The following is a 14,785-nucleotide window of genomic DNA, read 5'->3' on the forward strand; positions in this document are numbered from 1 at the left end:
TACTTTGTTTGTCTCTTAAACCGCATCGTACAGGATTATGCATATTTTACCCTCCCACCAGCAATTGATTATGTTTCTTAAACATATTGAAAACAATGCAATTACAAAGGTGCTTCCTCTATGATTGGAAGGATCCTTTTTGTCACCTTTTTTAAATATTGGAACGATTCATGTTTTGTACCAGTGATCAGGATAAATACCATAATCGAAAATGTAATTTTGAATTTGTAATTTAAACTCGTTGAAACCAATAAATGAATAATTAAGCTACATTATTGAACAAGTCGCAAGCTTTATTGTTGAACAAGCCGCAAATTTCATTGCGTTTTATGTTCAATATTGTATGTCGTAAGTCGTCTACATGTATAATACAAACACAATCAATCGTTTAAATAGAAGGCGACGAATTCAAGTTGTTAGTGTCATTAGTATTAATTGTATTTTATGCAAAGTATTCGTTGATTGTCTAAATTGATTTGAAACAGACAATTAGTTATATCTGTATAGTTATTCAACTCATTTATACTAATTTTAAACAAATTACACTTTCAACAGATGCGAAAGTCACACATAATTAAAGAGACTAATAGTGTAACACCAGAGTTATTATACCATTCAAATTATACATGTTAAGACGCACAAGTCTAGAAACGAGTGTTAGATATATATCACTTCAAACAATTATATTCATGGGGAACCCAGTTTTCATCCCTCATTTTCTTAAACTTTAGCAAAGTCATCGTATTTAGGTTAAAAACCTGAATTAAGCTTTCCACAAGCTCATTGCAATTTGACTCGAGAAAATGTTTTAACTGGTCTGGCGTATCGGTCACTGTTGCATGACAATATGGAGTCATAGGCTTAACTACCGCAGTCCTTGAACCACTTGGTGGGAGAGCTTTGAAACCTGGACTTTCTTTTATGACAGTAGGTGGTGAAACTTTCAGAGGATTTTTTGGTTCCGGCGTAAACTGGTTTTCAATCTGTTTTCTTTGGAAGATGCCAGGTCTCCATTTTTAGACTACAATACGAACGAAAGGAATGTTATTGTACAATATGTTGAATGACTATTCACGTTTGCTATGACAATACTTAATGGATCACTATCAAAATAAGGAGCAAAATTACAAGACATTTTACCGTAAGCATACTATACACAAGTCAATGCACGCATAAATATTGTAATTATCGTATAAGCACTTATTCGATTCAGATGCTGTTGACAGAAATAAATTTGGAAATTTGACAACGGCACGTCATACCCAAGACTTCTTCTTGTTATACTAAATCAATATTTAATTATATCGATACTCAAAACTTATAAGAATGTTTATGCAGCCTTTGGTATCAGGTTCGCTTTTTTATTGGGATTTTTTTTAACGCTAATAAAAACTTATAAGAATGTTTATGCAGCCTTTGGTATCAGGTTCGCTTTTTTATTGGGAAGTGTATTAAATGGGAATATGTGCCTCATTCTGGGAAAACTGGGCTTAATGCATATCGTCATGATTCAACAAAGACTAACTTGTGCAATCCGCACAGGCTTTTCAGGGATGACTATTTCGGCTTTTATGGAACTTTTCGTTTAAAGGAAGTCTCTTCTAAACGAAAGTCTAGTCAAGGCGGAAAGTTTCGTCTCTGATTAGCCAGTGCGGACTCTAGGCCTATCTAGGATGACACTTTGAGCACATTTAAGAAGCCCAGCTTTCCGAAAACGTGGCTCATGATTCTCTTTGTTAACTAACTGAATTTGACATATGCTTTACACTTATGTGTCTAGCTGTTGTATACCCTCTATATTTTCTCCGTATTTGAGTTTTACCTTCACCTGCCTTCCACGTCATAATTGCGAGATGTATGTGAACCGGATGTTGCGGATGCTTGTCATCTGCGAGCCGAGCAGCGACGCCATATTTACATTCACTGACATTGACGTTGCCATCGGAACGGTTTTGATCTAAATAATATATTATTCTTCTTTACTTATTGGACAAAGTCCATCTCTGTGACATTTTTGTTCAATGAAACCGTTCAAGCGACGCTGTGTGGCGCAGTTAAAACAACTAGAATTTATTCAATTATAAAATATGTAAAATATGAGCCATTTAAATGTTTATCGATAAAGGAATATTTTATCTAGAAACTGCATTTTATTGAATGATAAATAATCCATTATAATTATATAAAATAATGCACATTTTAGAGAGCGTATTATCGATTTTGCCATTTAATAATAAACCGTGTACTATATATCGACCCTTGAGTGTACTATTTAATACATTTACCATCGCTTCTCGGTTTGTCAAATGACATTATGAATAGGATTTACCTCAAGTCTTAATCATTAAGTTGCTTTTAAAATGTGTTGTGTTGTTTGAGCTTTTTTTTTACCGCGTCCTGATTTAAGACTGTGTCTTTTCAACTGGCGTAAGTAAAGAACGCATCACGCACCGTTAGTCTCGTCGTTTACTGATGTGTATCGGACGCACTTACTAACAAAAAGACAGTAGTTAACGCGAACTATTCTATAAAATGATAAAGAACTTTTAAATGCGTTAATGGAAGCAATATACATTAACTTTTCTAATCGGCACTTAAGACAAAATATAGTAGGAGTTATTTACTTCAACACCGTCAAATTGTAAACAAAATCGCAGGTTCGCGAGCTATTTTGTAACACCTCGAGCTATGTTGTGACCTAACGAAATGATTGCGTTTGTTACATCGCGAGCTATTTTGTCACTTTCTGACGAAATGAAAGCATATAATATATATATATATATATATATATATATATATATATATATATATATATATATATATATATATATATATATATATATATATATATATATATATATATATACACACGCGAAAGTGACTTTTAATGCAATGCATCAGGATTAAAGCTTTAAGAAAACTGAACGGAAAATTTCTTTTAACATGCCTTTATGTGTTTGCTTCGTAGGTTATATTAACTGCTTCAGAGTTAGCTTTACAAATGCCCAATTTATGCTATGTTCTTGTACATTCGTGCCCCTTAACTATGTATTTCGCGCATGCGCATACAATGACAAGTATTTTTAGCATTGTATAACTTTTATATCCTCAATAAAATACTCTTTCAGTATTAAACCATCTGAAAATCGTCTTTGTTTACATAATTTACTTTTTTCAACTCGTGAAGGTGAAGGCCAATGATCTGCATCATCCAGAAGATTATTCTCATTGGATTCGTGCTCCTCGCTTGACCGCGTTCTAAATGGGGCTCGCAGTGGGGAAGTTATTTTTTTACGTAACGGATTGCAATGTCCTTTTTCTAAGACACAATTGAATGCGTATTTATTGATGGGAGCGATTTATTTTCAAATATAAAATTCCAAATAAGAGCAGGGATGTAAATATTTTTAACCATGGTTACTTTCAACAAAACAATGCAAACGTGTTAATTGAAATATAATTGTCTCGCGCTTCTTGCATATTGAGTTACAATATCCTATCGGGTACCTCTCAGTGCTCCGAATTAAATAGAGCGTGGCCTTCCTTAGAAATGCTTCTGCGACTTGCACAGTTTTTCTAAACTTTTTTGTTTTAAGTGCTGGCGATTTATAATGCAATAATACTCTGCAATGGTATTTTTTACCACAATTTAAGCAATATCTATGTCTGTGTGGAACATTTCTTGTTTAAAACTCATTTTCTCGGCAAAATAGTCAGCAGTTGTAAACGCTCGATCTACTTGAATATAATCCTGACACGCGAAGTATTTGGCGAGAGGGAAAGGGAAGACTTATCGTGAGTTATTTCATTGTTAAAACTAGTTTGTAGATAAATTTATTATTTGATTATGGAAAGCTTGCAGTGTCAGTGTTAAAAGTGATATTATGGGCATTTTTCACTGTTGAAATGAGCTGAAAAGAATTAACAGGTCAAAAGAATTAGTTAAAATGTGGTTACTGACCAATTATCTGCAACTCATCTTGCTACCAGTTGTTTATAAAAATATATTTTATACAGTCGAGTTATCATTACCGAATCACTAGCATAATAAAGTTGTGCTGGTGAAAAACAATAAATGTTTTGATACTTCTTTTTTACAAGTTTAATAAAATATTACCTTTGCTTACTGTTAAAGCAAAGTTAAAGCAAAAATTCTGATTTAAAATGTAGACAATATATTGTGTGGCACGTTTTTTCGGAATTCATGCATTAACGAATCACTTGTAGCCATAACGAATCACGTGATCAAAACCACTTAGAGGGCATCTCAAACGCTATTTGAACGGTCAAAACATGAATCTTGTACTTGTGTAATGTGATTAAAACATTGCATACAGTTGACTTACTAATAAACTGTGATTATGCTGTGTTGTATATAGTAGTGTACATATAGCAAGCCGTGGAAATAGACATAGCAAGGTATGCACTATACCGGAAATAACACTTACCATTTCAACCTGGCCCATTTTATCCACACATGCTAGATAGGTGGTGTACGTGATTTACCTGTTACCAGCATCCTGTTTACGCGTTGACCGATTTAGAACTAGGACTGTAAAGGTCATGTACATGAGGTGCTGTGATGTTTAGGATTGGTAGTTTGCCTGTGTGGGGTGTGTGTTAGATTTGTATAAGTTTAGTGTACGAGATATATGTACTTAAGTTAGTTCGTTGTTGCTATCTGTAATATAACAGTAGGTATTTAGTATTTAAAGTAGAATGGAGATAAATAATTACAGAATAATTAATATGTATACTGAAGAATAATATATTAAACGTGAACAATACTTTATATTTCCAAGATAAATATTATATTAAACGTGAACAATACTTTATATTTCCAAGATAAATATTATATTAAACGTGAACAATACTTTATATTGATAAGATGCATATTATATTAAACGTGAACAATACTTTATATTGATAAGATGCATATTATATTAAACGTGAACAATACTTTATATCGATAAGATGCATATTATATTAAACGTGAACAATACTTTATATCGATAAGATGCATATTATATTAAACGTGAACAATACTTTATATTGTTAAGATGAATATTATATTAAACGTGAACAATACTTTATATCGATAAGATGCATATTATATTAAACGTGAACAATACTTTATATCGATAAGATGCATATTATATTAAACGTGAACAATACTTTATATCGATAAGATGCATATTATATTAAACGTGAACAATACTTTATATCGATAAGATGCATATTATATTAAACGTGAACAATACTTTATATTTTATTAGATGAATATTATATTAAACGTGAACAATACTTTACCTTCCCAAACACTTCGCATTATAAAAAGGACTTAAACGGTGCTGCAATTAAGTTTCGATTTTGTACCACTTCAGTGGCTGCCTGAAACAGACAAATACATATACTTTTAATAATCAATATTAATAGCTTTGTTTTATGTTTTGAATGAACAGTATATGTTTTTCATAATAATGTCGTTATGTATCATACACAGTAATCTCTTATTTTTAAATTCTTCAAAACATAAGACTAAACAATTCCGTTACAGCCATGATACAGGTGGAAGTAACGTACCCTAGATAGTATATGGGCCTAAGAGCGAAATATTATATTCAAATAAATATATATACTCGTGTATTATGAGAGTAAAATTGACATTGAGTAATAACGGGCTCGAAATGTTGCTTGGTTATCAGCCGAATGTGATTAAATGCCTGGACAGATTTCTTTGAAGTAAATTTTTTGAAAGGTTGTCCGATGGCCCATATTATAAAGAGGATCAAGATATGCTTTTGAATAAAATTATTTTGACAGTTTTGCGGCCCTAGAGACAGGTTTATGATGCATTCTAGTTAATGACCTTGTTATGATTTCAATATCAGAGGGTAGGGATTTTTTCATTGCTCTTTGTCAATTTTTTCTTTCATAAAACACGATTATATATATTTATTTGAAATATTGGGCTCCTGGGCCAATTTACTATCCATGGTATGTTACTTCCATCTGTGAGCCATAACACGTAATTTTAATGTCAGTAACAAAATTGAATGGCTTTTTGAGACATCCCCTCTTACTCATGTAAACAGGACACGCTTGATCCGCTATTGCCCTAATTCTTCATCCTCTTTACGGTGATGCAATATCTTAAAAACGAAACAAAACTGAAATGGTGTTTTGCAGGCAGAAATACTACTTAATGGCCTTTAAATATATGCATATACTTCTTACTTACCAACTTAGTTATAAAATGTGGCCGCGCAAAATGTCAAACCTCGTTCTCAAAACGAGACGGAAGTAAATAAAGTCGTATGTACATACTGGCAAAACACACTAAAATTATTGACAAAAAGATGTCCGATTTTGATAAAAAAAAATATCGCGATTTAACGAAAATGTCTTGAATATGCTGACTGCAAAGTATCATGTAAAAATAATTATTAATCGTGATACGCATTTTTGAACATCAAAGTGATCCGCTATTGGTAATGATCCGTTAATGGTAACTTGAGTTTATAGCAACGTAAAATGAATTTATGATGTATTTTCCGAATTTCTACCTTAGTCTTAATTTATACGGATTGACCCTAGTTATATAAATTGTAGTATTTACATATTCTATATTGGCATGCCTATTGTGCACACGGTTAAGTGGATCTTTAGTTCTACGATAGAAGATGTTATTTCAAATACCAATCTACGATTTTTAAACTTGACGTACACTTGTTTAAAAAAATGTATCGTAAAGTCGAAATTGTAATCCTGTTAACGAACATAATTCAATTTTGTTCAATGCATGTACAACTGGACTTGTCATTCAACTGAAAAATTTAGAGGAGTGTGATCGCCTTTGTATAGTATAATTGTAAATTCGGTAATAAGTACTAAACATTAAATTCAACTTATGCCAATAAGTATGTTCTTTGTCTATACTTACATCTCAAAATTGTAAAGTATGTAGGTCGGCCAGTCATTTATTTATCATAAACACTTTTTGACGATCAGCGTGTTATTTTCTACTTTATTAAGGATGTTTTAACCCAATCATTCGATTTGGCCGGAAAAATATAAACAATCTTTTTTTAGGCCTTATGCTATTGTACAAATGGTTTAAATTATCATTTACCGAGTAAGCTTTATTCACAGTGTTATAATATTATTTCAGGCACTTTAAGTTAGTAGATTAAATGTTTATAAATAAGAAATTATATTGGCGGGAATTTTACCGAATCTATACGCCCACCAGTGTTGTTGTTGTTTCAAGTTTTAAAGTATTTTGTTTGCATTATGTGGGAACTCTATAAGAGCATCGTATAACCTCTCATAATGTTAATTCTTTCAGCTGCACTGTTATGTTTTATTTATCTAAGCTGATGTAAAGGGAAACTGCTCTTTTAAATTCGAAGGGAACCAGTGAGAGATATTTGTCGGGTGTTTTTTTTTAGCTCACCTGATTGCTCAGGTGAGCTTTTGTGACCGGTCTTTGACAGTCGTATGTCTGTCCGTCCGTCTGTTAACATTTGCTCGTTAACACTCTAGAGGCCACATTTCTTGTCCCATCTTCATGAAACTTGGTCAGAAACTTTGACATAATAAAATCTCGGACCGAGTTCGAAACCGGGTTGTGCCGGGTCAAAAACTAGGTCACTAGGTAAAACAAAGAAAGAAAAACCTTGTAAACAATGTAAAAGTCACATTTCATGCCCAATCTTCATGTAACTTTGTCAAAATGTTTGTCTAAATGATATCTTGGTTGAGTTCAAAAGTGGTTTCGATCCGTTGAAAAACATGGCCGCCAGTGGGCGGGGCAGTTTTCCTTATTTGGCTATAGAGAAACCTTGTAAACACTCTAGAAGTCAAAATTTTTGCCCAATCATCATGGAAATTGGTTAAAACATTGGTTCAATTGATGTCTCGGACGGGTTGGAAAATGGTCGAGATCGGTGAAAAAACATGGCCGCCAGTTGACGGGGCATTTTTCTCTATATGTATATAGTGGCAGTTTTCCCTATTTGGCTATAGAGAAACCTTGTAAACACTATAGAAGTCACAATTTTTGCACAATCATCATGAAAGTTGGTAAAAACATTGGTTTTATTGATATCTCAGAAGAGTGTGAAAATGGTCGGGATCGGTGAAAAAACATGGCCGCCAGTGGGTGGGTCATTTTTCTCAATATGTATATGGTGAAAACATGTGAACACAGTAGAAGTCACATTTTTGGCCCAATTTTCATAAAATTTGCTCAGAACATTTGTTTCCTTGATACGAGAGTTGAGTTCAAAAATGGTTCCGGTCAATTGAATAACATGGCGTCTGGGAGGGGCGCCGTTTTCTCATTATGCCCCCCCCCCCCCTTTCGAAGAAGAGGGGGTATATTGTTTTGCTCATGTCGGTCCGTCCGCCCACCAGATGGTTTCCGGATGATAACTCAAGAGCGCTTATGCCAAGGATCATGAAACTTCATAGGTACATTGATCATGACTTGCAGATGACCTCTATTGATTTTCAGGTCACTAGGTCTAAGGTCAAGGTCACGATAACCCGAAATAGTAAAATGGTTTCCGGATGATAACTCAAGAACGCTTATGCCTAGGATCATGAAACTTCAAAGATACATTGACCATGACTCGCAGATGACCCCTGTTGATTTTCAGGTCACTAGGTCAAAGGTCAAGGTCACGGTGACCCAAAGCAGTAAAATGGTTTCCGGATGATAACTCAAGAACGCTTATGCTTAGGACCATGAAACTTCATAGATACATTGATCATGAGTCGCAGATAACCCCTATTGATTTTCAGGTCACTAGGTCAAAGGTCAAGGTCACGTTGACCCGAAATAGTAAAATGGTTTGCGGATGATAACTCAAGAACGCTTATGCCTAGGATCATGAAACTTCATAGATACATTGATCATAACTCGCAGATGACCCCTATTGATTTTCAGGTCACTAGGTCAAAGGTCAAGGTCACGATGATCCGAAATAGTAAAATGGTTTCCGGATGATAACTCAAGAACGCTTAGGCCTTGGATCATGAAACTTCATAGGTATATTGATCATGACTCGCAGATGACCCCTATTGATTTTCAGGTCACTAGGTCAAAGGTCAACGTCACGTCGACCCGAAATAGTAAAATGGTGTCCGGATGATAACTTAAGAACGCTTATGCCTAGGACCATGAAACTTCATAGGTACATTGATCATGACTCGCAGATGACCCCTATTGATTTTCAGGTCACTAGGTCAAAGGTCAACGTCACGTCGACCCGAAATAGTAAAATGGTTTCCAGATGATAACTTAAGAACGCTTATGCCTAGGACCATGAAACTTCATAGGTACATTGATCATGACTCAAAGATGACCCCTATTGATTTTCAGGTCACTAGGTCAAAGATCAAAGTCACGGTGACCTGAAATAGTAAAATGCTTTCTGGATGATAACTCAAGAACGCTTATGCCTAGGATCATGAAACTTAATAGGTACAATGATCATGACTCACAGATGACCCCTATTGATTTTCAGGTCACTTAGTCAAAGGTCAAGGTCATGGTGACCTTAAATAGTAAAATGGTTTCTGGATGATAACTCAAGAACGCTTATTCCTAGGTTCATGAAACTTCATAGGTATATTGATCATGACTCGCAGATGAAATAATGATGAAACTTGACCAGGATGTTTGTCTGGACAATATCTAGGTCAAGTTTGACATTTGGTAAAGATTGAATGAACCGACTCCTCTCAGGTGAGCGAACTAGGGCCCTCTTGGCCCTCTTGTTGTTGTTTTGTTTTTTGGGGGGGGGGATCGAATCCAGACGCATTCAACGAAGCCTTTAACATGATTTGAATATAACCATGGTATTATCTGTGTTAATTTCAGTGTCTACAATAACACGTCACTAAGCTCGCATCAACACACAATGATTGAGATGCTGGCGTTCACACCGGGGTCAGCACTGACCATAGCGCTGGTAGCCATGGTGACGGGACTGCTAGGATACTGGCTAACCAATCGGATTAAGTACAACTATCCCCCGACACCTGGGCTAGCCATACCATTAATCGGACATACCTATAGTATGTGTTGACTTGAATAGTATGTTAATAGGGCACCAATTTGGCCCCGAATTATATTTTAACAAATCTTACACGAATTCCGTGATGGCGGTAGAGAGAAGACCATCTTTTTATCCATGATTATATTGGTTGGGTATTTTTTCTGATATCTTTTAATTTTGGAAATACGCAAAGCTTTTAATTTCGGTAAAGAATTATCGAAAGCACTGAGAAAGGGAATATATATATTTAAAGGTTAACTTGATATTTGCGGACAATTGCATCATTTTACGAAATTATTTCGGGGGAAGCGATCTAAAGTTTGCCATTGCTAAGGAAGGGAACAAAGTTCTGTTAACAGAATTATCGTGAAAGTTGTCTTTTTTTTCAAGAGATCAGTATGAGCAACTTTTGCAAACAGTGCCTAGAGTGGACCCCGACGTATGGACCTGTGCTTACGCTTCATTTGGGTACGTAATTGTTTTACACGAAGTGTTCATGTGGATATGTTGTTTATAAGTATTTGTTTTCATTAAATGCGCATTTGGGCACGTCTTGTGCTAAACAAAGCGTTCATTTGAGGATGCTATTGTTTAATACAAAGCGTTCCTTAGAATGCGACATTGTTTTACAAGAAGAGTCCATGAATGGAGTAATGGAAAAACGAGTTATTTATTGCTCGAAGTGTATGTGAATTAATTTTAGTTTGCTCCAAGCTTGTATTTAGTACGTAATTATGTTGCACGTAGCAGTTTATTTAGTATGAATTTGTAAGGCTAATATTCAGGTTATTTGATCTGTACAAAACGTATTTTTCACATAGAAATCCATATTTCGCGAATAATGCAAATTCGTGCTTAAAATTAAATCTACATGGTTGCATGTGGCCTTCGCATGACTTTCACATGTAGGTGCAAACATTTAAATGATTACGACCATCCACGCAGTTGTACGTAAACATAAGATTTTGTACACGAACAATGTTGACATTTTCAAAATCGATTTACAATATGTGTGATGGTACACATATATTTACCTTAGTTGCGTTACATGATTTTAACAAATTATAATATCGGTACGTTTGATTTTCACATTTATTGCAAATCAAGTCCTTATAAAGAGTTTTTACTAATTGAAAATATCGGTATCTAAAAGGTATTGCGCAAAGTAAACGTGGTGGTAGTTTAAGCTCATGAAGAAAGCCTCCCTATCGATACGTTTTTTTGCACCGTCTGCACAGATTTGATTCCTTACATTTTTGCGTATACGGATAATTTGAGACTTTGCACGAATGGTACATATCCTTGTTACGTAACTTCCTTTGTCAATGTCAAATATGTATCTCCGTTTCATTTGTTTATTGCAGGCCCAATGAAGCTTGTTGTCGTGAACAAGATAGATGTCGCGCTAGAGGTTCTTGTGAAAAAATCAACAGACTTTGCCAACCGTATGGTTACCCCAACAGGTAAATGTATATTTGTTATTCTTCCTTTCGGTTTGTCGGCTGTTCGATTTTTTTATTAATATTTTATACCGTAATTTTATTGAACGCACATTTCTCAAACAATTTAAACTAGAAATATGTCATTAGCATTTCATGTTGATGCTTAAGACACCCATTTCATCCCATGTGATTGATACCCTCCTATGTTATTTGCCTTTGAATATTGTTGACAAAGTGGCACAGGGGCTCAGATGATATCTGTGACAATGCTTTAGTTTTAGACTGTTGCCCCAAATTAACACTGGTTTTAAAGGTATTTGTCCACATATGTACTGAATTTTATAAACATGTAAATAAATGCATTTACTGCATTTACTAACAATACTGTAATATTTGGAATAATATTAAATACGTATAATACGTATAATAGAAGGTCAAAAGTTTAATACAAAAATGTCTTCAAATAGATTCAAAAAGTAACTTCTTGGAACAAAATCAAGCATGCTTGCAATAGGCCACACCTTTGATGTGTAGATGGTATTTTAAATGCTGAACTGTGAACAAGTCCCTTAAAATTCGTTCACGAATCGTGTTTAACACTGAAATGAATAGCTCAAAACCCATGTTTATTTATTAACTTAGTATGGCACTGTTTTTGTTTTTAGTCAGAGTATTCACAGAAGGGGGTAAGAACATCGGGTTCAGTAACTATACGCCCACCTGGAAATTGCACAGGAAAATGTCGTCGAAAGCTCTTAGGTAGGCGCGTTGTTTGTATGTAAGTTGCGCTTTGGGGAAACGGTATTTCATGCATGTGCGTAAAGTGTTATCACAGGTTAGCCTGTGCAGTCTACACAGGTCTATCAGGGACGAAACTTTTGCTTTTGTAGAATATTTCGTGTACGGAAAGATGTTGGAAAATCCAGTTTATGCTGAAAGTATCGTCCCTGATTAACTGGTGCGTACTGCACAGGGTAATCTGGGACGAAACTTCACACATATGCAATAAGTCCAGTTATCCCAGAACGAGGCTCATGCATGCCGCTAGTTGTAATCCGAATCTACGCATCTTTGGAAAAAAATCCGCTAAAGACGCAGCCCTGTACAAGCCACACTGATATATAATATGCACCATTTGTATTTACGATAAGATAAGTTTTGTTGATACGGTAGGTGATTCTGACAGAGATTTAAATCGGTCAGCTTTTTTGTACCCCAAGATAAAATTTGTCCAAGATCTAGCTAAGAGTCATTCTATTTCAAAGTATAATAGTGTAATAAAAAATAGGCTTAACATGCAGAGCAGTCGTATCTGGAAACGACAAAATGTTCCAAAATTTAACAAATGCTTAAAAAGATATATGATTATATATCTGCCTATTGGAGTGTTTCTTTCGAGATCTTAAATGTATTTTTAACGCTAGAATGTTCTAAAAACTGTGCTTATATAGAATTGTGGCATACAAGGATATTTTATTAACAACGGGATGTCTACATTTTCACGCTAATGTGTGATTTTTGTTCCAAAATATGTAACCTATGGGTGGTCGTCTTCCGAGCCCCCTATACAAGCTTAGGGGGCTGGGGATTTTATTTAAATCAACGATCTAATTTTCTGATCACCAATCAGACCAATCGGAAGTTGAAAGCGAAACGGGAGTGTACATATGAGTGCTGTAGCCGAGAACACAGGTGGAAGTAACGTACCCAGGATAGTGTTTTTCATATATATACTTTTAGGAGCCCAATATATTCAAATAAATATATAAAATCATGTTTAATGAGAAAAAAATTGACAAAGAGCCATGAAAAAAAAACACACCCTCTGATATTGAAATCATAACAAGGTCATTAACTAGAATTTATCATAGACCTGTCTTCGCGGGCCGCAAAAATGTCAAAAGTAGCTTTAATCAAAAGCATCCATTGATCCTCCTATGGGCTATTGGACAACCTTTCAAAAAAAGTTCACTTTAAAAAAATCTGTCCAGCCGTTAACTCACAGTCGGTCGAAAACCGAGCAATATTTCGAGTCCGTTTGTCAACCCGAATAAATCTTCTACAGACTTTCAAACAATATTTTTGAGTTTTTGGCCCCTTAATCGATAGCTTGCGTCCTATTCCTTTAAAACAACGAGGCGTGTCAAATAATGCATGCATATGCAACCACTTACCCCTCAAAACTTATTCCAATACAATCAGAATGATAAGTATTTTTCATTTATTTACATTTATTAAAACATCGTTGTTGTTGTTGATTGGATATTTATGTGCCTGGCTCTGTCAGTGTAATTCACTGCTAAGCCGGGTTCAAGAGCGATGGCTACTTTCGTTTTCAAGTAAATCAAATTTAGACTTAAAACAGTTGTTGCAAAGAAAATATAAACTTTTGGAATTAGTTGTTATGGGTAAGTGGTTGCATATGCATGCATTATTTGACACGCTTCGTTGTTTCAAAGGAATAGGACGCGAGCTATCGATTAAGGGGCAAAAACTCAAAAATATTGTTTGAAAGTCTGTAGAAGATTTATTCGGGTTGACAAACGGACTCGAAAAATTGCTCGGTTTTCGACCAACTGTGAGTTAACGGCTGGACAGATTTTTTTAAAGTGAACTTTTTTTGAAAGGTTGTCCAATAGCCCATAGGAGGATCAATGGATGCTTTTGATTAAAGCTACTTTTGACATTTTTGCGGCCCGCGAAGACAGGTCTATGATAAATTCTAGTTAATGACCTTGTTATGATTCCAATATCAGAGGATGGGGATTTTTTTTTCATGGCTCTTTGTCAATTTTTTTCTCATTAAACATGATTTTATATATTTATTTGAATATATTGGGCTCCTAAAAATATATATATATATGAAAAATACTATCCTGGGTACGTTACTTCCACCTGTGGCCGAGAAGGGTAAGATCAAAGAAGGTCATCCCCTTTATAACAATGTTCTATTCGATAAGCGCAGTAGTTACACGCGCTTCGTACCAAATCCTCCAGCGGTCGATCCCGCTCTATGCACACCTGAGCTTGGTTGGATGTCATAATACCAGACAGAACGGGTTTCCTCTGGGCACTTTGATCCCTCTACACAAAAGACCAAACCCAACTTGAATAGTGAGTGAATTTGGCATGAGTGAAGTGGGCCTCGAAAAATGTAGCCTCGGACGCGGAGGTACCTGATACAGACAGCCGATGTGAGGTATTTTGGTTCGAGCGATGGGGACATCACATAATGCAGCATAAACACGAAAAGACATCATAATCCTCAAAATACAC

General features: G+C 35.1%; 1 protein-coding gene and 1 long non-coding RNA gene across 3 annotated transcripts in view; one reads left to right on the forward strand and one right to left on the reverse strand.

Moving 5' to 3' along the window:
- Positions 1–272: 272 nt before the first annotated feature.
- Positions 273–14,785, reverse strand: part of LOC127874510 (uncharacterized) — a 50,256-nt gene continuing 35,743 nt past the window's right edge. Inside the window, exons 1-3 of one of the 2 annotated variants that reach the window (XR_008046957.1) lie at positions 4,449–4,530; positions 1,823–1,957; positions 273–1,021 (exon numbers count right to left, since the gene is read on the reverse strand). This is a non-coding gene — a long non-coding RNA (uncharacterized LOC127874510). Of the gene's footprint in view, positions 1,022–1,822; positions 1,958–4,448; positions 4,531–14,785 lie in introns of those variants that run through there. The other variant, XR_008046958.1, reaches the window with a different exon arrangement.
- The window catches only part of LOC127874506 (steroid 17-alpha-hydroxylase/17,20 lyase-like), a 28,995-nt gene continuing 17,805 nt past the window's right edge, over positions 3,596–14,785 (forward strand). The window contains exons 1-5 of the mRNA XM_052418870.1: positions 3,596–3,795; positions 9,890–10,086; positions 10,458–10,535; positions 11,432–11,530; positions 12,175–12,268. Of these exons, the coding sequence (XP_052274830.1) occupies positions 9,930–10,086; positions 10,458–10,535; positions 11,432–11,530; positions 12,175–12,268 (428 nt within the window). The 5' untranslated portion in view covers positions 3,596–3,795; positions 9,890–9,929. The remainder of the gene's footprint in view (positions 3,796–9,889; positions 10,087–10,457; positions 10,536–11,431; positions 11,531–12,174; positions 12,269–14,785) is intronic.

Source organism: Dreissena polymorpha, chromosome 3 (assembly GCF_020536995.1).
Source record: "Dreissena polymorpha isolate Duluth1 chromosome 3, UMN_Dpol_1.0, whole genome shotgun sequence".
NCBI classification, from domain to species: Eukaryota; Metazoa; Mollusca; class Bivalvia; order Myida; family Dreissenidae; genus Dreissena; species Dreissena polymorpha.